At 40.3% G+C, this 23,871-nt stretch overlaps 1 protein-coding gene across 1 annotated transcript in view; it reads left to right on the forward strand.

The window, feature by feature from the left end:
• Positions 1–23,871, forward strand: part of PGM5 (phosphoglucomutase 5) — a 75,056-nt gene that overhangs the window by 37,451 nt on the left and 13,734 nt on the right. The window contains exons 7-9 of the mRNA XM_048292318.1: positions 11,261–11,376; positions 20,074–20,209; positions 21,154–21,337. Coding sequence (XP_048148275.1) covers positions 11,261–11,376; positions 20,074–20,209; positions 21,154–21,337 — 436 coding nt within the window. The remainder of the gene's footprint in view (positions 1–11,260; positions 11,377–20,073; positions 20,210–21,153; positions 21,338–23,871) is intronic.

The following is a 23,871-nucleotide window of genomic DNA, read 5'->3' on the forward strand; positions in this document are numbered from 1 at the left end:
CGAGGAGCTGTGCTGGCTATTTTTACTTTGACCACTTAATTCCCTGAAGAGTACGGAAGAGGCAGTGGCTTTCTGCAGTCCTTTCTCAGAGGTTCAGAGCAGAGCTGTGCTGCAGCTGTTGGCCTGCTTACAAATGCATTTCAGTTCTGCAGTGCTCCCCTGGCTCTGCATCTGGCTATGGAGTTAGGCATATGAACTTAGTTTTACCCTTTGGGATAGAATCAGAAAGTTGCCTGTTGGGATTGGGACACAAATTAGTTTCCGTTGTTTTGTAAAGTGTCTCAAGTACTTTTAAAAGTGCTGTCCTTTTTGTATGTTGCACGAGGTGCTTGTAACATTTGACTGAGGTACTACAGAGCCTGCGTAGGAAAACTTGATGGCATGAAATACGGAGCTTTGTGTTCACACCATGACCTACAGGTGGCAACAAGGAATATGATTGACTGTGAAGCCTCACTTTAGGTACTGGGGAACCTGAGTTCCCTGGTGAGTGTTTTAATTATCCTTGTGATGGTGCAAGTCTGCTCCTAAGGGAGACAAATGAAATCCAATGAATTTGAAGGGCCCAAAGGGTAATACTGAGTTTTAAATTTGTTTGGTTTAGAGGTTTAAAGCCAAGTGTCTGACTTTCCACATAGTATTCCTTGGGTATGGTGGCGGTTCTGCTGAACATGAGTTCCGTGTAGCTCAGTTTCTAGTATGCGTGTATGGTTGCTCTGTATTACGAGACACAAGCCAGGTAGATGGTATACGTGGGGTTTATTAGACAAACCGAGCAAAGGAGAAGCATTACTGGACTGGGACCAGTGTGGATGAGCTCATTAGAGAGGTTAAGATCAGAAGCTGAGTGGAATGTAGTGACCATGCCTGGTTTGAGTTCATGATCCCAAGGAGCATTGGCCTGGCAAGGACCATAGTCTGGACGCTGAATTTTAGAAGAGCAAACTTTACAGTTGTTGAAAGAACTAGTGAATGTGATACCCTGGGAAACTGTCCTTAAGAACCGAAGAGCAGACCCATAGCTGGCAACTCTTTAAGATCACTGTTCTTTGAGCACAAAAGCTTTCCATCCCAGTGTTTAGGAAATCAAAGAGTGCAGGGCAGAAACTGGCATGGCTGTGCAAGGATATGCTTCTCAAACTGAGGAATAAGAGGGAAGTGCATAGCCAGTGGAAGCAGGGACAGGTGACCTGGGAAGACTACAGAGATACAGTTTGGACATGTAAGGATGGATCAGGAAAGCTAAGGTGCAGATGGAATGGGACTTGGCAAGGGATGTGAAAAATAACAAGAAAGGATTCTTTAAGTACATAGGTCAGAAAATAAAGGCCAGAAAATAAACGCCATGGTGAATGAGAAGGAAAAAGTGATGAAAACATATATGGAAAAGTCCGAGGTGAGTTCTTTGTCTCAGTCTTCATGGCAGTCAGGCTTTCCACATCTCTCAAGCCCCTGAACCTCCGTGTGGGGTCTCAGGGAATAAAGTTCCCATCACTGACAGTGAAGAGCAGGTATGAGACCACTTGATGAAGCTAAATAGTTACAAGTCTCTAAGGCCTGATGAGATGCACTCCAGGATCCTGAGGGAATTGGCTGATGTTGTTGCCAAGCCATTCTCCATCATATTTGAAAAGTTATAGTGGTCACCTGGAGACTAGAAAAAAGGAAACATCACTCCTATTTTTAAAAAAGGGAGAAAGGAAGACGGGGGGAACTGCAAACTGGTGAGCCTCGCCTCTGTGCCTGGGAAGATCATGGGGCAGATCCTCATGGAAGCGTGTTAAGGCACATGCAAGACAAAGAGGTGATCCAAGGCAGCCAGCACAGGTTTGCTAAGGACAAATTGTGCCTGATCAGCCAGGTGGCCTTATATGATGCAGTGACTACAATGACTGACAAGGGAAGACTGACAAATGTCACATACCTAGGTTTGTCTAATGCCTCTGACATGGTCCCAACACGGCATCTTATCTCTGAACCAGGGAGACGTGGATTTGATGGATGGACTATTCAGTGGATAAAGAATTGGCTGGATGGACACAGAGAATTGTGGTCAATGGCTCTATGTCCCCGTGGAGGCCAGTGAGGGGTGGTGTTTCTCAGGGCTCTGTCTGGGGACTGATGCTCTTCAGTATCTTCATCAGTGACATCAACAGTAACACTGGGTGCACCCTCAGCAGGTTTGCAGATGACACAAAGCTGAGTGGTGCAGTTGACACAACAGAAGGAAGGGATACCATCCAGTGGGACCTGGACAAGCTTGAGAAATGGGTCCATGAGAATCTCGTGAGGTTCTCATGAAGTTCAACAAGTCCAAGCACAAAGTGCTGCCCCTGGGTCAGGGCAATCCCAGATTGTACACAGGTACAAACGGGGAGGAGAACTCATTGGGAGCAGAGCAGCCCTGTGGAGAAGGACTTGGGGGTTCTTGGGGATGAAAAGCTGGACATGAGCTGGCAATGTGTGCTCACAGTCCAGAAAGCCAGTTGTGCCCTGGGCTGCATCATAAGAGGGATGGCCAGCAGGGCGAGGAAGGGCATTCTGCCTCTGTGAGACCCCACCTGCAGTGCTGCATCCAGCTCTGGGGTTCTCAGTACCAGAAAGACGTGGACCTGTTGGAGCAGGTCCAAAGGAGGGCCGTGAAGGTGATCAGAAGTCTGAAGCACGTGTCCTGTGAGGACAGGCTGAGAGACGCGGGGTTGTTCAGCCTGGAGAAGAGAAGGTTTTGGGGAGACCTCACTGCAGGCTTTCTATACTTAAAGAGGGCTATAAAAAGATGGAGAACAGCTTTCCACATGCACACAAAGTGATAGATCGAGGGACAGTGTTTTTAAACTAGAATATGAGAGATTTAGATTAGATATTAGGAAACATTCTTCACTGTGAGGGTAGTGAGGCACTGAAACAGGTTGCCTAGAGAAGTTGTGGGCAACCCACCCCTGGAAGTGTCCAAGGCCGGGTTGGATGGGGCTATGAGCAACGTGGTCTAGTGGGTGGCATCCTTACCCATGGCAGGGATGTTGGAACTAGATGATCTTCAAAGTCACTTGCAAACAACTCATCCTATGATTGTGTGACTCTGTGATTCTATGACTCTGCCTTTTTGCTAGGGCAGTTTTTAGTTTTTGCTGTTGAAAGATTTCAAAAACAAAGAAAGGCCAGCGTGAGACTGAGAGGCAGGAGAAAATACTGGAAGAGCTTGTTCGCACCAGTTATGTTACATGAATGCCAGAAGCCTCTGTTGTTAGAAAGCTAATTCACATAGTCCTGATTAGAATTTATTGATGATTTCTGCAATTATTAGCAATCCATTACTCAGGACTACTGTCAGCCAAAAAAAATCCGCTTGAAGTTACCGGTTTTCAAGACAGAAACTACCCCTGAACACCTTTATTCCACCTGCATAAGTATTTTAGTTAAAACATTGCAGGGGTTGGGAAGAAGGAAAACAAAAAAAATCCTAACTCGTTTAGATGCTTCTTAGTTAAAGTGTCTCCAGATGCTTTTTCTTTATTGATTTCTTTTACTATGATTGTTGTCTGTGAGATGTAGTATGCTGGAAAGCAAAAAGTAAAGGAACTTTTCTACTACCTATTTTTTTCTCTGCCTTATGGTCCTGACAGCCTCTCTGCCAGATGTGACAGCTTATGTCTTATCTTAGTGATGTGTCCTGGTTATCTGTGTTGTGTGCGAGGGCTTAGCATTCCACTGCTTTTTTGCTCAATAAATTAAAGACTGGGAAGGAGTAACACTGTAATACTTGACCATATAAGGGAGGTGACTTGTTTTAGTTCTGCTCCTTGCACAATATGCGGTTGAAGCCTTTTAAGGGAAGGTGGTGCAGACAGAGTGAAAACATCCAGAAGCAGAACATCTATTTCTTGTTATAGCTGGTGCCAGTGCTGGTGCTGTCATTGCTACTACTGTGAATTTCTCACAGTCTATTGCAGTTGCATAGATAAAAAGGAAAGACTTAGTGATGGGACTGAAAAAAAAGTTACAACCATTTGGTTCATGGCTCTTCCATCTTAAGAAATAATAAGAATGAAGAGAGAACTGACCAAAGGTGAGATTAATTAGACTTCAGAAATTGAAAAATGAAGTAGCAAAGAGCTCTCCAGAATCAGGAAGAGGAGACCAAAGAGAGAACAAGTGGAAATATCATGCAGTGAGAATGGGATAGGGACTCGGTGATTAATCAGGCAATGAATATTATGTCAATAAAGTTAAAAAATAGTTTGGTGCTTTTTGCAAGAGAAATTTGAATGTTGAAGAGGGTGGTCCAAAAGAATGAACCCATTAAATTTTGGGTCTGGTCGCAGGTACACTTAAGGCAAAGTCTGTAGTATATTGTTAGAAAGCAGCCAACCGAGTATCTTTAATAAAGGGATAGCAAAATTGATGCAGGCAAACATAAATCATTTGTGTTGACCTCAGAAGTGTCCAGAGTATTAGAAAAAAATCCAAGCAACTCAGGCAGTAAAATATCAAATAGAAAGATTTGTAGGCTAAGGTTAGACTGCGTGAAGACTTACTTTCAGCTAGAGAAATTATTTTCTTGATAAATCAGATGCAGGTCCCCAATTGAGATATATTTAATTCTTTGCATGAGGAAAGACTACAGAAGTGGAAAGAAAACCAGTTACTCTTAGTTTCAGTCAAATAATAGTCTTGTCTTTGAAATAAAATATGCTTCAGACCTAAAATCAAATGAGGCTTTTATCAGCTGGAGATCAGATAACATAGACTACTTCAGTGGCTAAGTAGAGATTTAGAAGACCTAGTGAGAAACCTTTTTCTTCTATAGCCATAGTAGCTCTGAAAGAAACCATTACAGAGGTTTGATCTCTTACGGAATGCTGCTGCAACACACTATCCCTTCAGTGGCCCACATATCTGTCCTACAAATTCCTTCAATTCCTGATTGTTAGCGCCTGTCAGTGCTTGCCTTTCTGCAGAGTAAAACTTGCCCTTCTCTGAATTACAGCACCTTGTTTACCTAAGTGCTGGCACCACAGATTGAAAATAAATGTATCCATGGAATACCAGTCAGTGTTTTGAAGCCTGTTCACCCAGGTCCCTATGAACATCTTTCACGTGTCAGCTGGTATCTTCAGGTGGTGGAAGATGAGAGACAAGGACATGCAATAGCTGCTTCTCTAGTGTTTCTTTCATGAATATCTATTTCTTCCTCCAAGTTAAGACTCCAGAACGAACGTGATGCTGCAGTTCACCCTAGAGAGCATTTCACTACAATACAAAACTCTAGCCAGTCACTTGCGTCTTTACAAGTTCAGGAGACCTGTCAAAGAAAGCCCTTCCCCAGTGTTGTGATCTCTATCTTTGTGGTGAACAGGCGTTACAACTTTGGCAGGATAATTCTGTCTGATTGACTGATCTATTCTTGGAAGTTACAAGAGTTTCCCTGGCATAAGAATGTCAGCTTGCCGCAGGCTGTTGTATCTGAACGATTTATATTCATCAGGATGTTTTTGTGGCATTGTAGAGATATAATTGGAGAAAACTTCCCTCTGACTCTTGTGAATGTAAGTCGGTAATTCTGCTGATGTCAGAGGTGTTTTGCTAGTGCAAGACCACATGTCTGGGAGATACCATCAAGGACCACTTTGTTTCATTAGCCTATCTGTGAAAAACAGTCTGTTGTCTCTACTGAAAACTGAAATAAAGGTATCACAAAGATCTTTAACACTTTTAAATATATATATTTTTTAAGGGAAAGTTATCTTTTTACACAATTTAAGCAGGCTAATATTTTTAGAATTCCAAGGAAAATAATCAGGACTATCAAGAGTCCTGTACCCTCTGTTTTCCTGGTTAGGTGACATGTAGATGGCTACGAAGTATAAGGAAGAAGACCTGGGATATTCAGATGTGCCGCTGTACAATAAGTAGTCCAGTTGCCTGGTAAAGAAAGGTCCATTAGTCTTTTAGGTCTTTCAGGAGTAGTATTAGAATGAGCTGTTATATTTTTTTTCTGTCAGGAAATGTTTAAAATTCTAATCTTTATTAGAAGGCCGTACTTGTGTTCACTATTACCTTTATTATGAACTGGCCAGCTCATGCTTAGGCAAGACTTATTGTAGAGTTCAAGAACTGGCTTAACATTCTATATTGGTACTAAACTCTCCAATAATTCTGTTTACTAGAGAAGAAATAACTCATACTACTTTTTGGGGTTGCATTGTATGCATTCTCCTTATGTTTGAATAAAAAATGGGCGTTTGGTATAGGTAGTGTGGGACTAGGTCTTCAAAATAAAAATGACCGTGAAACTGTGAAACAGCAGGAGGGTAAATTTAACTACATAACTGTACAAGAATTTATACTTTTATTTTAACTCATTTTGTTATCTCCACATTTAAAAGCATCTGCTCCTGCCTTTTAAAAATTCACAAAATATAGTTTTAAATAACATGTGTAATTGCAAAAAGTACAGTCCACTCTTCTTTAATTTTTTCTCCTTAATTAGTATTTCAGCATCCTGGGAACATAAATGCCCTTAGTTCTGATATGGGCAGACTAGCTAAGGTTATTCTAGGGTTGTAATTAAGATTACCTTTCAGTTTAGTTCCAAATGTAAATACTCTGTTTCCTAGTCTAGCAAGGGCTAATTACTGCTACATCCAGACTGAAGAAACTTTATTGTATAATCTCATTGATGTAGTGAGCACTTACAATAAAGGGAGGCAAGCAAGAGTAGTGTTTGAAGTCAGTCCCATTAAATGTCCAAGGTGACAAGAACCAGAATGTCCATAGTTTGTTGTATTCTTTCTACACAGTTCATACTCATGGAACATATAAATGCAGGTATATCAACTGTGTGATTAGACATAAATAGAATGCCTTCACTTCAAATAGACTAGGAAGATGAACCTATTTATAGGGCATATTTTTTCCTAGTTTTTATTTTGAATTGCTCTGGAAGTATATTCTGTCCATCAAGTCAGGCCTTTTAACAGTCAATACCTACAACATGAAAGCTTATAGCTTGAGGTATTGCCCTTAGAGGTGCACTGCTGCATCAGTATCTTGTTGATGATGTATTATACATATATAAGGATACATAAAATTTACTCTGTTATGAAAGACCTCTGCATGATATAAACCGTTTGCAGTACTGGTTCCAAGACTCACTTCCTGAGAGAAGTAGTATCCTGTCTCATCAAGAGATCTTATATAGACAAAATTCTTAACTACTTGACTTTACATATCTAACTCCCCAAATTTAGGGATTCTAGTGTAAGTATACAGAAGAGAAACTTAAAAAGCTGTACATCCATAATCTTGATTGAACTGCCCTGTGAACATACATTGCTAAAAATACTGTAAAATGTAATTAACGGACCTGTGATGTGTTAGAGATAGAAATCCTTACTGTGATTCATCAGCAGTTCTTGCAGAGTTGCAAGTTCCTGAAACCCTTGTCCTAAGCATTTATTTGCCTAGCATCTATCAAGCCTGTCATGAAGCCATATGCTCCTTTAAATAGTGCTGGAAACATTCAGTTCAGCAGTACACAGAAACTAATTTCCATATTTTGTTCCATAGGGATTCTACTAGTCTCAACTGGAACTTCTTTAAAAAAAATCTGGCTTCTTGCTGTAGCAGTGATTGAAAGCTCTGATTTAGTAATTTTGTCTATAAAAAAGCAGATTGGTAAATATAAAGTGAAAAAAAAGTTTTGGTAAATGAAGATTCGTTTTGGTTTTTGTTTGTTTGGTTGGTTTTTTTTTTTTTTTACTTCACTGAAGTAATTCCAGTCATATTTTTAGTTGGGAAAGATGTAGAAGCATTAATAATCCCTCCCCTTTCCTGCATCTAATCTCTGTTTTCCCTGGCTTTAAAGATCTAGTAATTTCACAGTCACATATTAGTTTCCTTCCTCTGAGGGTGTTTTCCTGTATTTTGTGTGATTATTTGTTTGATCTGATGCAGCATATTATTTCTCGGAGTCTGCAGCTTTGAGAATTTTTGCAACTTCCCCTGGGAACCCCCTCATGTTTTCTGGAGTGATTTTTCACTTTGAATGTCTATAGGCTGCATAAAGGCACATTCTGCATTTATTGAGACTTCCAGTGATGATTCTTTATTTCAGAAAAATGTCAGTAAAAAAGGAGTATGCTTAATTTTCAGTGTACTTCTACTTACTTACTCTGTTAAAGTATTAAGAGCCAAAAACAACAACAACAAAAAGAAGTTGCATGGAACCATCTGTCATATTCCTACTATAAACTATTCGTACTATAAACTCTGTACAAAGTGGGCCCACATGCCAACAGAAACAACATTTGTATTTTCATTGCTAGCCTAGTGCATAGAAATCTTTGGAAACAGCTACAGCCTCTGGAAGGCTTTAGTGCTGGTAAAGGTAAGTCCATCTTACCTTTACCAGCTGTTTGTTCCCCAGCTAGAGGAGTATAGAAAAGCGAAACGGAGAGGATTTCTTTCTCCAAAAACTGTACCAGGATATGGCAGCAGTTCTGCAAGCCAACTGTATTGTTAGGCTACCTCAAGAGAGTTGGTTTTGCTCTTCCAGCATGTTAGGTATAGCCTTCTGGTTTATTGTTTTCTTTCTTTTTGGTAGTACAGTCCTGTTTCCAGCCTGAAGTTACTGTCACACAGAAATGAAATTCTTTTACGTTCTTGATTTTTTGCAGAGCCTGTTCAGCTGTGCCCTGTGAAACCTCCTTTATGCAGCAGCATTTCTAAGGGTCAATAATATATGTAGTGCTGTATAAACACAAGGAGGTACATACCCACCCCTACCTCTAAACTAGAGGTATGAAATCTGAGTTCAGGATTAAACTTTTTCATAATACTCTTTTCTTCATGTACATTCTTAGCTCTTTTCAAATAAATATCAGCAATTCTTAGTCTGTCATTTAAAAACCACTAATTTTAGATGTTATATACAAGTACAAAAATGAACATGTAGGCTCAATAGGAGGAAACTTAGATAGCAATGGGTATTCTTACATAAAGGAAAAGTTGATTTGGAGACTTTATAATAGTGCAGGCTAACAGTGTAAAAATTTCAGACAGAGCACTTAAGGACTGAACTGTCGTGTCACCACTTGTGGTGGTGAATGGAACTAAGTCCAGTTGGTGGCTGGTCACTAGTGGTGTTCCCCAGGACTCAGTACTGGTGCTGGTCCTGTTTAACATCTTTATCAATCATTTGGATGAGGGGATAGAGTTCATGCTCAGTAAGTTCACAGACAACACCATCAGGCAGGAGTGTTGAACTACTGGAGGGTAGGAAGGCTCTGCAGAGGGATCTGGACAGGCTGGATCACGGTCCAGGGCCAGTGGTGTGAGGTTCAACAAGGCCCAGTGCCAGGTCCTGCCCTTGGGTCACAACAACCCCAGGCAGTGCCACAGGCTGGGGCAGAGTGGCTGCAAAGCTGCCCACAGGAAAAGGACCTGGGGGTGCTGGTGCCAGCAGCTGAACATGAGCCAGGGTGTGCCCAGGTGGCCAAGAAGGCCAATGGCATCCTGGCCTGTCCCAGCAACAGTGTGGCCAGCAGGACCAGGGCAGGGATTGTCCCCCTGTACTCAGGGAATGATACTAAGGTGTGCTGGAGCATGTCCAGAGAAGGGCAATGAAACTGGTGAAGGGTCTGGAGCACAAGTGTTGTGAGGAGCAGCTGAGGGAACTGCGGGTGTTTATTCTGGAGAAGAGGAGGCCGAAGGGGACCTTATCACTCTCTACAACTGCCTGTAAAGGTTGTAACCAGGTGGGGGCCAATCCCTTCTGCCGCGAATCAAGTGAAAGGACAAGAGGAAATGGCCTTAAGTTGTGCACAGGGAGGTTCAGATTCCATATTAGGAAGATTTTTTCACTGAAAGAGTGGCTAGACATTGGAATAAATTGACCATGCAGGTGGTAGAGTAACTCTCTCGAAGTGTTCAAGAGGTGTCTGGAAGTGGCACTTGGAGTGATTATGGTGGTGCTAGGTTGATGTTTGGAATAGATGAGCTTTAAGGCCTCTTACAACCTTGATGATTCTGTGATTCTGTAGTTTGGACATATTTATGTACCAGGTTTTGAAGGGGTCAGTGCTGGCATATTTGGACAGTTTATCCCATCTACTTCATACACTTAATTTAAGACAGAGAGATGTGCCATCAGAGAACAGATGTCTCTCTGTTGATCATAAAGGTGACTGCTTTCACCTTGATAGTTTTAGACAGATTATGTTAAGTGTGTTGAATCTACCTTTGATTGATCTGCTTTGCTTTGGCTTGACTGGAGTTAAAATTAAGTAAACTGTCTCACTTCAAGAAATCTTGTTAGGTATGTTAGTTGAAGCAGTCGTAGGATCCTTGGTAGTTGGTCAGATTGCTTCATTGTATCTTAATTCTTACTTTCCATATTATAAAACAGTTGGTTCTGAAAACCCTAAGTGCACAATGAAAACTACCAAATACAATTAGAAACAAGAAGATTGGTAATACTCGTTCTGCATAAATCCCATCTTGGGATTTAGAGTTCTTTAGAGTTGCTGGGTGGGTTTTCTTTCTTTCTTGTTTTATAGTCCAAGAAAGGTTTTTTTACATTATAGTTTATAACAGGAATATTTACCAGTTAACAAGCTGGAGAAGAGAATGCACATCCAGCTTATAAGGTGGTTAATTTTGGTTCTTGAAAATACTGGCACATCACTCACATTGTGGGAGAATTTCATCTATTACATAAGAGGATATAGGGAAAGTAAGTTCAGATTCGGGTTGAGACTGGAGAAGGTTTTTGAAGAACATACTGCATAATGGAAACATTCCTGTATTGTCTTGCCTTTGAGCACATTACAAAAAGTAGAAGTATCTTTCAAATGTTTTGATATTCCCACCTGTATTTTTTAAAGGAAGGTGCTTCAACATAATACTTTAACTTCCACTAAAATACTAGTATAACAAAACTGTTCATCCTTACATTATGTGTTTTCTTGCTCAGTAAGAAGAGAAAGATACTGGTAAAGCCTGTTGAACTGAGGTCCTACATTTTCCAAAATACTACACTTAATGTATAAACATACTTGGATTCTGATTGAAGTTAGGTGCTGAGACAAGGATCAGTTTTGAATCGTGGTGTTCTGTTCTTGGGTTTGGATTTTTTTTTTACTTCTAGCGCACCTGTCAAGAGATGTAATGAGACCTAGAATGTTCCTCAATTGACCTCAGACCATATGTAAAAAAAGCACTGTCTTAATCATGTGATGTTTTATTGTTTGTTTTCCAGAGTGGCAAAAGTAATGAAGGTTCCTGTGTATGAGACACCAGCAGGATGGAGATATTTTTCAAATCTCATGGACTCTGGACGTTGTTCCCTTTGTGGTGAGGAAAGTTTTGGCACTGGTAAGTAATACATGATCAGAAATTACCACAGACTTTAAATCTTTCCTGGATGCCTCAAGTCAAACCCAAAAGAATCAGCAAATTAGCTCTGTCTCATGCTAAACCACTGTCTGTTCTTCATGTCTTGAGGTTTGTCTTGTAAGTGTCCAGCACCTTGAGGCGTGAAAAATGGATATTGAGAAGTGGCAAGCAATCTTAACTACTGTCCAGACAACTTCTGAAGGTGCCTGGCACACTCTTCTGACTTGGACATAAGTCAGAAAAGCTTCACTGGTTCCACTGCAAGTCTTTCACAGACTGCAATGGCATTTGGTGGGATTTTGCCTGTATGGGAGCCACATTTTTTCCTGATGTAATTAGGTGTAGAAAGTATGAGGATTGGTATATCTGATGGTACATCTAAACAAAACTGTTGCAGGGATCTCTTTTTGGAACATCACAATTGCTCAAGTGTCAGATAAATTGCTCAAGTGTCATGTTACATGTCAGCATCGGTGTTTTCCCTAGGTGTTTCTCCCTTATCTGTCACAAGAACCAATCAAACAACAGAATGCAGAATAAATGACAAATCTGAGCCATCAGAAATATAGTATTGACAGTAAGCATTAGAGCAAGTAATTGAACTATGTAGTCTGTAAATCTGCACAAATGTGGTTTTAGTTCATGACAATAACTGAATAAATTTCAAAGTGCTTCTTTATTTCTTTCCTGGATTCTGGCACAGAAATTCTTCCTTCTTATTTATTAGTAGGGCTATATTACAAGTCTTTTTGAAAAAGCACAGACCAGAGTAACATAATAATTTGCCTGGCTAATAGTTTATTCTATATTTTGATGTGAGTTCTATGGAGTTCTCTATTTTGAATGTGTAATTCCTTGGCTGCAGCTCTTCATAGAAAATTGTTAAAAGTTGATAACAAATTTCATTTGCTTTAATTGACTTTGTCAAGTATTAAGTTTGTTGGTTGGGGTCAGTTAGAGCAGAATGCTGCTTTTTTGAAAATGAGGATACCTTTAAGCCATAGACATGCCACTTCATGTGTTATCTTGTTTACTGTATATATCTGAATGGGCTGTGATGGAAGTACCAAAAATATGTTCGATTTCTTTGGGTCTTACATGTAAAAAGGAAGAGAATTTAAATTAATAATGAATGTTAATTTTCTTTTTGTTGTCAATGGGAGCCAATGTCCCATGTGTAGCAAACTGTATGCCTTCACAATTTGCTGTGAGTGGCACAGGTTTGTATTGCCTTGAAGGTATCTTTTGAACAGATACTTCCTCTGCAGGGTGCTCTGTGAGGTCATTGAAAGAGATGTAATTTGGGGGGAGAAGGGCAGGGAGATCTTGTATCTTTCAGAATATACTGCTTTGTTGTGGTGTATTGTTGAACTGTATCTCCATTAACCCACGAGAGGTGTGAACTAGGTTGTTCTCAGCTCTCACTGCTTTTCAATACTTTTTCACTGGGCCAATTATATACCCCTTCCTTCTAAATACTGAAGTTCTTCTTGCTCATACAAAACCAGATACTTTCATGAAACTTGTGTGGGTGTAGAGACATCAGTATGACCTCTTAGCACCCACATAATTTAGACAAAAACTCCTGGCTTCATCATCATGCTGAGGAAAGTTAAGTGTGGTTTTTAACTGGACGGAGCTTGTAAGAGTTTTGATAATGAGTTCCTATGGGTTGAAGTAATCTAGATACCTTAGCCCACAGAGTGCAGCACCTCCTGTTGCATGCAGGCCTGTGTGTAGAGGTATGTAAAACAAACAGGAGTAGCCTCTCTGTGCCATATGCCATGACAAACCCCTGCCACAGATCTGTCTCTGCTTGGGAAATTAGTCTCCTAGGCCATCTTCATCTTATGATGTTGAGTATGACTCTTTCAGATGCTGTTGTGTGAGGGAGAAGGGAGGGATCATTGGTTGCTTAGTAGAAGCGATGTCTTTTTTGAGGAAACTTGCCATTTAAATTTTATGGTGCAGTTACAAAAAAAGACAAACATCAAATTTCCCTTTCACATTGCAAAAGCATGTTCAGGTCTTGCTAAAAAGGCTGTCCCAAGTACCAGTGGACTTTAGCCCTGGAGATAAGTCACATAGAAATAAAAATAAAGTGTTTTGATCTACTGTAACAGTGAGGACATTGTGATCTCTGTTGGTCTAATTTTATTATCCTGAGTATCTGATAGTGGTTGAATTTGGGAAGAGAAGCACTCAGGGAGGTCAAGGAAGTGCCTCTAGGGTTTGCCTCTAGATAGGCAATAAAATAACCCTGACTTCTCTCTTCTCTTGCCATTGACTTTTTCCTTTGCTTCTATCTTTCTGTAAGGCCTTGTACTCCAGCCTGTCTTCCAAATTTGCAGCTCCTGTCTCCTGACCTCAAACTAGTCTCTACATTCCTTAGCACTCTGTGTTCTTTATATTAATCTGGTTCTTCCATCCTATCACCAATTTTTCAGATTCCTGATAAATCCTGTCTTTTGTGAATGCTAAGGGTGCTTAAACAACATATTGCTAGCCAGCATGGAGAGCTGGTCTGCAGCAGTATCTCGGCATTCCAGTATGTTCTGATCAGATTAACTTTGTTGTACCTGCAGCAATTCAGTGCAGAAAGCCTCCTGACCTCCAGTTTTATCCAATTCCATCTAAAGGCAAATCTGGACACTTGAGATTCGATCCCATGGGCATCTAGAAAACTTGAGCACAGGGTTTAAATTCCTCAGTCTGCGTGTAGTTGCTGTGTAAAAAAAAAATATGTGACAGAAAGAGATTTCCTAAAGATGTTGTAGAGTCTCCCTCACTGGATACGTTCAAGAACCATCTGGACGCAATCCTGTGCCATGTGCTCTGGGATAACCCTTCTTGAGCAGGGAGACTGAACTGGTTGCCCTCTTGTGGTCCCTTCCAACCTGACCCGTTCTGTGATTCTGTGATACTTACGGGGCAATTACACAATGGCTGCGATGTCTAAAGTTTGGTTTCCTCACTGCCTCAATTTCCTTACCATCTTTCAATTCAATGCAGATGTCTGAAATGGGTCCTTATATGCCAGGAGGTTTATTTGTAAAACATGGTCTGGTTTGTAGATGACCAGTACTTTAGCAATGTGAGCTGTTTTTAGCAGTAAATATTTACCTTATTGCGAATCTTTTAGTAATGTCCTAAGCTGTGTGACCCTCACATGTTTCTGCCAGTATTGGGCATTTGAATCAGTTTTACAGCTTTTGCCCAATCATATCTATTTAGGGAACTGAAATTTGGCACTTCTTTAGCTTTCAGCGTGGAGTATTTATATAAGTGTATGGTACAGTGATTGGAGTGGGAAACTTACTACTTTGTATAAGAGGAGGGAGTTTTAAAAATCCACCTTCTGTCATCAAACTGCATTGGAAACCAATTCCTTGTGTACCCAGGTAATCCAGCCTAGCTGGAACCAAGTAATACAGAGCCCTGGTTTTATAACAAAAGGGACTTAGCTCTGGCAAGTAAATAAAAGCAAATTTTCTGCTATAAAAGGAGAAAAGATGTTGAAAATATCCCATACAGCTGTATTTCCCAAACTTGTTTTCTGGCAGCTGATCTTGGAGCTCAACCAATGCTTTAAAAACTTCTTCCATTTTTGTAGCAGTGTGGGGAGCTTGTCAAATGAGGTTAGTAGCTTTCTGGTTCTATGACTAATGCCCAGCACAGAGTTCAAAGGAGGGCCTCAGCAGCAGCAATTAGTTTCTAAATTTCATCAGCAAGCTATTAATCAGGGTTAGGAGAACTTTGTGGCTGATTTATCTCTCTGCAGTTTAAGCCATTTCAGTAATTGCTACAACTTTCAACTTTCTTAAATTTGCTTGCTTCACCTCCAGATTTCCAGATTCTATTGACATCAACCCCCTTCTCCTGCAAGATTAGGTGGAAGAACCTAGTGGAGAATATAAAAATGTGCTATTACTGAAATGAATGAAAGCCTCGAAAGAGCTGTTTGGTGGTGTCTGTTGCAGTAATACAAATCTAAAATAATCTCATTAACTTGAATAAATTATCAGATCAGAATGTCCCTAAATCTCCATTTGCCTAAAATATCATTAAGTTTCAGACTGCTGGATTATAAATTTGTGAGACTCAAGTATGTGAAAACAAAATTATTTGTTGTGAATTTGTGTACTCCTGTGATTTTCTTGTTTTAAAATCACATTTAGAGAACACAGTGATAGACAGGGATTACTAAACTAGGGAAAAGTAATTACCTTTTATTCATGCATATGACCCACAAAGCTTGCTTTCTCTATCAGAATTGGATATCCCAGATACAGACAAAGATAGACAGCTTTCAAATAGTAGAAAAATCATAATTGAACACATTTGCACGATTTTACTTTGTTTCTCAAGCTACTGCCTCTGAAGACTTTTTTGAGTCTAAAACTGTGTAAGCTGACTACTTCTCTATGAATGGGAACATGCTCTGAGAGTTTTTCCCAGGTTGTTTACTTGAGTCTGGATGTAGCAATTTACTGTAGTAAAAAATAACTTTTGCTACTGTTATATGGAAAAATAACAAATTAACTTAAAAATAAGTTGTTGAAACACTTGCAGTTACTATAATTTTCCTTACCAATGGAAAATTAAAGTGTTAGAAAAAATATTTGTTGCCTTCTCTGTTCTGTTGTCTCTTTCTGCTTTAGCTCATTAAAACAATCAGGAATTCCTTAATTCTGTGATGTTTCAATTAAAAGTAGCACTGAGGATCATACTGAGGTTACTCAGAGCCCCTATTGCAATTGGGGAATACAGTATTGCAATTTCAGAAATACAGAACTTTGAGGCACCTTTTCCTTCTTCCCTTTGCACAGGACAGATCTCCCTCTGCAAATTGATTGGATCTGTGAAGCAAAGAATGGAGTTAGCTGAACTGAGGCAGTAGAATAAAGTCCCTCCCTAGAGTCACTGCAGTGTGAGCTGGACTGTAGGACTAAGTTAAGACAGAGCTAGCAATAACACATACAGATGTTGGTAGGTGAAAATCAGAGTAACAAAATTGCAATAATTGATTTTAATTTGCTGAAAGAAGGAAGGACAATAAATACAACAACATATTTGCATACAGTAACCATGCTGATGGATGTGCTCAGTTTCCCTTCTGTTAAGACTAACAAACTGAAACACCTTCTGGGCACACAGGATTATTGTCCCTGTACTCATATCAGGCTAGCATTTTTAATTGTGACTTTTGATTCTGGAGCAGTTAAGTTGCTTCTAGCTATCCAGACTTTTGTCTGTGGATTACTTTCTCCCACTGCTTTCTCTTTCCGGAGAAGCAGCAATTTCTGTCCTCTGAGGGACATGCAAGGACAGAACATATACCAAATCTACTAAATGTATATGAAGAATAATCTATTCAGCCCTCCTTATACAGATTTATGAGCTTAAGCTATACCAGAACAAAGCTCAGAACACAGCAAAGAGCTCTTCAGAAATTCTTCTGTCCATGTTTCACTAGAACATTTTGGTTCAATTAAATGTACTTAAAGTGTTTGCTACATCAGAATGCATCTCTTTGATGTTCAGCTTAGCCTGTTTCTCCATTGTCATGATGTATAGACCATTTTGCTGAACAACTGCAGTGCTTTTCACTGTATGATTTGCTAGCCTGCAGTCTGCAGAGTGTTACATAGCAGGAGAATAAATGGTCATTCATATAGGAACAAATTGCTGAGGGGTTAAGCTCATTTCCATGTCTCCGCTTCCTGCTGGTGCCTGTTGAGACACTTAAGCCATTTAAGTGGCTGGTGATAATCGGCAACAGAGATGGCTTTTTTAGGCAAAATGGAATTTTTTCTGTGCTAAGGATGAATGGCTGAAAGGAGAGGCAGGCAGGTTAAGAAGGAAAGCAGCAGGCATTCCAGGGTGAGCCTGCTGTTACCAGGGCCCTGCCTGGCCCCCTGGGGCTCCCCCACTCTACCCAGGAGCACCACCAGGGCCATCAGCCCCTGCCCCAACAGCGCTGCAGCAGGGCCCGTCTCCAGCTCCCCACAGCCCTGCTGTGCCTGGACAGGGGTCCCCCAAAGCCAGGCCTGCCCATGCTCCCACCTCCTGGCCTGGCCTTTCCCATCCCCAGTCCAAGGCAGTGCCTGCTGCCCAGAGCTGGGTCTGCCCTGGTGTCTCTGACTGCCCGACTGTGGGGCAGTGGGACTGGGACAGGCCCTGGCTGTTTGTGCTCTGCTGCTCAAGAGAAGCCCCGCTCTTCCCAGTCCCGTGAGCATCCCCAGCCCCCATGGTGATGTGATGACTTTTCCTGCTGTTACCAGAGGAACAATGTTTGCTGGGAGAGAAGTGACAGCTCTATTCTAGATTTCTCTTTTGGTGGCAGGGGCAGAAGCCTGCACCAGTATCTGGGAACAGACTCTTGGCTTCGGTGACAATGACTGTGACTCTGCTGTCTGCTTTGCCTACAAGTAAGCTGACTTTATTATCCATAGAACATACTGCTGGTGTTCCTGTAGAAGATATCCTTACAGTAATCTAGCATATTACTGCAACGAGAGAGTAGAAAAGGTGAGAGATGACCTTTAAGGTCACTTCCAGCCCGAACAATTTCATGATTCTGTGACCTGAGTGTCTGAAGGACTGACTTTCTGTAGAGGGACATTTGTTTTCCTTTCTTATCAAAGCTATTTGCAAAGCTTTGAGAGCTCATAAATAACCCTGCCCTTTTTCTTCTGACTGGTTGGCACTCCATGCTTTCACAGCACCCAGTACTGGAGCTGGGAACAGAGTAACCTGGGGCTCCTCTTGCAGCAGCTCCTCAAGCACCAGCCCTAAATTCGGGCTGTTGTTATAAGAGACTGCTGTTGTTGCAGAGAGCTCACAGATTACAGATCAAGGCAGATAACAAGTGGCAGAAAAGAGATATTCTTACTGTCATGATGGCTACTTTGCAAATGTGAAGGCTACTGTCTCAGCTCTTAAATCAGTCTACAGTGTTCGATGTCCTCATTTTCTGTAATGCCTAATGCATAGACATAGACACATAATCTTCATGCAGATCTTTATCCTCATCAACAAGTGTTCAGTAATCATTCTTGTACAACTTGAATATTGTGCTGAATAGTAATTTGCATTTATTTAACCCTGTGGTAGTTAAGTTAATGTTGAGATTAATATTACATTCAGAGTGTTGAGGTTGAATGTAAGACAAGAAGCATAAGTGGCAGGCAGATCTGTGGCAGACCCAGGACAATGGACTCTTAGAAAATCCGTATGAGCACAGGCTGATACCCTGATAGTTGCTCTCACCCAAGAAGACAGACTGCAAGTTCAAGGCAACAGCAGTGATTGGAAGACTGAACCCTAGGAATCATGGTGTCTCTCTGCACATCTTGTTATTTTCCTTATATGCCTTTAATATGTTGACAGTTTTTCACAGGGTTAACAGCTTCAGTGCATCAATTTATATTATGGGAACTGTCCTCTGCCAGTAGCAAAACACAGCTGTTTTGACAGATGACTGTGTGGGCTTTGCAGGCTGTTATGTAAAACCAAGCTCTGCAAAGCAGTCTTGCTGCAACAGGATTTTTTTGTTTGGGGAAGGAGAATATTTCAGAAAACACATTTTCAACCTAAGAGTTTTTAGATTCCTCTCTGGTGGATTTTATTAAGTATCTTCTAAGGATGGATAGTTCAATTGGTGGCCTCCATAATCAGTAGGTTCTTCATGCAGTAAACAAAACTTCTGAATTATTGCTTTGTACTCACAATAATGTGTGACTAGACAGAAAACCACAAGGCTGCAGCTAACAAACTTTAACCAAATCTAGTAGTATTATGCCAGATCAATGGCTACATGTTTGATACCTCTTCAAGTTTCTTGAGTCTGTTAGTTTATATAACTGCCATCAGTATCTACTGAGTGCTAGGGGTCTTGGATCTTACTTGGATCTGAGACTCACATGTTAAATCATATGAGGTAGTCCAAAACTGCTTGTAGTTTTCATTGTTGGAACAATTCCTGTCTTCATAAATACCTTCATAAAATCTATGAAGGGATCTAGATTGGAGAATCCAAACATCTTTACCACTGAGAGGTATGGAGAAATACAGAAAAGGGAAAAGTCCTGCTCTCTGGTTTGCTTGTTTGTTTGTTTTTTTCCTCAGGAAAAAATCTTTTAAGTTCTTGGTCGTTGTCCTGACGGGAGGTCATGAACATTATGGAAATCTGCAGTTTTTATGGAATGGGAAAGTTCTTTCTCTGCAGCTCGACGTCTGCAGATGAACATCTGCAGAGATAAGGAGAGGGTGTTGAACTCGACTCTCATAAAGAAGATCATTCTGACTCATGGCTGGGGTTTGCATATCTAGCCCAATTCTGGGAAACAGTAGTAGAGGTGTGAAAACACTCTGTACATCAGTAAGCAGGAATAATGACTAAAAATGTTTTCATACTGCTACTGTTTCTATTCAAATACTTGTACATATTTTTACTTAACCTTAGAAGTATGGGCTTTGTCATGCATAAATAGACCACATTTTAAGCATTAGTTCTGGTTTTCTGTCTGGAGCATTTCAGAGGTACTGGGGCTGGTACTATTGATTACTGTTATGTGACATAACACAGTTAAATGAGATATTCGCCCAGCCTCCTTACCTTGTTTTCTGATATGCAGTGGTACCAAATAATGTGCTTAATGTCTGTCTCTTTAGGGTCTGACCACCTTCGGGAGAAGGATGGACTGTGGGCTGTGCTAGTTTGGCTTTCAATCCTAGCAGCTCGAAAGCAGAGTGTGGAGGAGATTGTCAGGGATCACTGGGCAAAATTTGGCCGGCACTACTACTGCAGGTGAGAAAAATGAGGAAAAGGCACTTATGCAGCTGATAGGAGAATCCTGATACAGTCATTGCTTGTTTAGATGCGCTCATCTGCACTTAGGTGTGCATTTGCTGTGCCTACAGAATGAAAATATGCCACAGATTATCACTGTTTTATAGACAGATTTTTCCAGAGGAGTGTCAGAAAAAAGAGCTATACGTATATGTTACTGCTAGCTTATGTGTAATTGAATTTTTTAATATTGAATGGCAGAAAGATTTGAATGATTTACTTGTGGAATATATAGGTGCAACTTGTTACATGATGTTGAAAAAGAAACATAATCCCAGCAAGATTTACTCCTGCATTTTTTTCTCTTAAGTGCCTCCATGTGACAGGGTTTTAGTGAGAACTGAAACCTATGCCTGCTTCCAGTGCAGGATAACTCCTCCAAAGATACAAATATTTACTTATTTTTATCAAGGTCTCAATATAGTGAGTTCTAGCTGTCATTTTCATCTTTGCTTCTGCCTCTTTGTCAATCCAGACTTAATCCAGAGCAGTTTGCAATTTCTGTTTTGCAGCTATTCCTCAAAACTTGTAAAACAAGTTTTCTCTATTTCACTTGTCTGTTGAGCACTGCACTGATTGTGTCATTAAATTTTGAAAGCTAACTGTGTATTGGTGATGTTTTCTATGCTACTTTAGAAACTGCATTTTCTAGATGCTTTCTGTTGATTTAGAGTCCGGTGGCCAATGTAAAGCTATGGTTACACACATGTAATGGTTAGATTGCACAGGACTTGCATGTGTGTGCTGGTTTCATTTGCAATCAGTAGTTAAGTGGTACACTTCTGATTTTTGAAGTAAGCAGTAAATTGCTAATTGTGAGTATATACAGGTCTGTGAAAGCAGAACTCTTATCTCTGGGCATTTACTTTCTGATTCTACCTTTTTTTTTATATATGTGCAAGGTTTGATTACGAAGCACTGGAACCCAGAACAGCGTATTTCATAATGAGAGACCTGGAAGCTTTGATCACTGACAAATCGTTCAGCCATCAGCAGTTTGCTGTGGGTAACAATATCTACAGTGTGGAAAGAACAGACAGCTTTGAGTACGTAGATCCTGTGGATGGCACTGTGACCAAAAGACAGGTATGGCTGTAGTGTTGGTTTTGCATCTGTCGTATTGTCTCCAACAGTGTTGTTTCTAAAGTTCAGCTGGCAAGACTGTCCATTTATTTATGGGATGGTGTTTCCTTTGCTGTGATAGATTCTGCATTTCCTATTTAAGATTAGCTCAGTCTGGATAAGATAATCCACCTTTAGTTTATCTTGTACTTGCTGTATGTAACTGGAGACAACAGTGTCACAGTGAACATAGGATGGGATGAAGTCCCTGTTGACAGCAATGCATGTGTAGGGAGGGTTCCTTTTCTGGAACAGTGGAAAATGTCATGTAGAAAGAAGGTCTTTCTTTTTTCTATTTGCTATCTGAAATCTCCACTGGCTATACATTACAAAAAAAAAAAAAAAAAATTTTCTTGCTCTTGGTGACTGACAGGATTTACATAACTGAGGTGCAAAATCTCAATACCTACTGTATCCAATAGCATGCAGAAGACTTTATAAGATTGTAACCTATGTGGGCACATTTGACTTCCCTAGCGCAAATTATCAGTTCCTTCTGGATTCTGTCTATACTGAGATTCCTTGGTTATCAAGAACTGCAGTTCAAACTGAATCTTTAGTGTTTGGAAATTCATGATGTGCTCAAAAGTAACCAGGTACTTTTACCAGGTGTAAATGTATATTCAAGTATCTTGAATATGAGCTATGACTCCTATTAAAGCTTGTCCTGATTTTATGCTATTTATATTTTTATGGTCCTGGTTTCTCTGGTTTTTAAATTATTTGATGTAAACAGACCCTAGCAAATGATATTATAAGCCATTAAAACTACTGTCATGCCATTCTGCTCAGTCTTTATAGTTCCATTCATCCTTGCATCCAGAAAATATAAGCAGCCCATCTGCCACTGAGCTACTCTCTTTTTGTGTATTACTACTGAAACAAGATAGGAGGATGTTGTCATATCCAAGTCCAGTGGAAAATTACATGCACGGCAGACTTGTGACCTTTGTAGCTTAAAAAAGCAGCTTGTGAATTTTCATTGCACTTTTCTTTCCCTTAATTTTTTCATCCAAAGCACTTACTCTATGTTGGAATATAATTGCTAATCATATCACCATGTAACACAAACAGAGAAACATGACTTGGCTTGTTTTCAGACGGACTCTGAAAGGGAGCCCATAAAACCAGAAAGAAAAGTCTTTTCATAGGGAGAAGCTCTTACTTATTCAGAGTACAGCTCAACCAGTTTGTCCTTTGGCAAGGACACATTCCTAGCTTCATGTGTCTGCAGCCTCAATGGGATTCTTCAAGCACAATGAAAGTGGAGAGGATATTGATCTATGCAAATGAAACAACAGTTCACTGCTGCCATTTTCCTCAGGTAGCTTGCTCATCATCTAAACGCAGGTATCTCTTTCAGACTATCATAGGCTTCATGCGGATTTTTTAGTTAAGTATTCAGGAACATGTTCCAAGTTTTGTTCCCCAGTAGGTAGGGGAGAGAAATTTATATTCAGTGCAACTGCACTGTCTCATGAATGAGAAGCTGGCTACATGATAATTATTCAGTGTTAATAAACAACATACTCAGAAAATAAACACAGCAATGAGAAAATAGGCAGCAAACAATACACACAGACTGTTGCTTCTAATTAATTCTGTCTCTTGAAATCCATGCATATTGTTTATCATGGTGCAATAATAAGACTTAAATGAAGCATTCTGTTGTTCTTGAAGACTGTTTTAATTTTTAAAGCTGTACCGTGCTTTTGCACACATAAGCGCATAACAGTGCTGCTCCTGAGGGCCCAGTAACCCAGGAATGGGACCAGTTGCATTTTTGTGTGAAATTTGAATTATGAGGATGAGAGGTACAGGTTGGCCATTATACTAAGAGACAAAAGGCTTCAGGGAGACCATATTGTGACCTTTCAGTACTTCAAAGGGGCTTGTAAGAAAGATAAGGACAATCCTTTTAGCAGAGCCTGTTGCAGTAGTACAAGTGGTAATGGCTTTAAACTAAAAGAGTAAATTCAAAATAGATATAAGGAAGACTTTTTTTTACAATGAGAGTGGTGAAACACTGGAACACATTGTCCAGAGACATGGTGGATGCTCCATCCCTGGAATCATTCAAGGTCAAGTTGGATGGGGCTGTGAGCAACCAGATCTAATTCAAGATGTCCCTGCTCACTGCAGTGAACACGATGACCTGATGACATCAGGACTGAATGACCTTCAGAGGTCCTTTCCAACCCAAACCATTCGATGATTCTGTGATTATCCAACAATGCTTTATATGGTGCTAAAGATGTTTTGGCATATATCTGAGGAAACAAAGGTTTTAATTACATTTTACTTATACTTTAGAATATTGGCACACTGTGTTTCTAACATCATTGTCTTGTCAAGCTCCTGATAAAACTGGAAAAATAAAATGCATCTCTTTTAATTCTCTTCTCTCATTTTTTGGTTTACTGCCCTTTAAACAAAAGTAGCAAGGATCTTAGTTTGTGCACTAGACCTTTGTCAATGGAGGGACTAAGGGGAAGAAA

The sequence above is a fragment of the Corvus hawaiiensis genome, chromosome Z (assembly GCF_020740725.1).
Source record: "Corvus hawaiiensis isolate bCorHaw1 chromosome Z, bCorHaw1.pri.cur, whole genome shotgun sequence".
Classification (NCBI taxonomy): domain Eukaryota; kingdom Metazoa; phylum Chordata; class Aves; order Passeriformes; family Corvidae; genus Corvus; species Corvus hawaiiensis.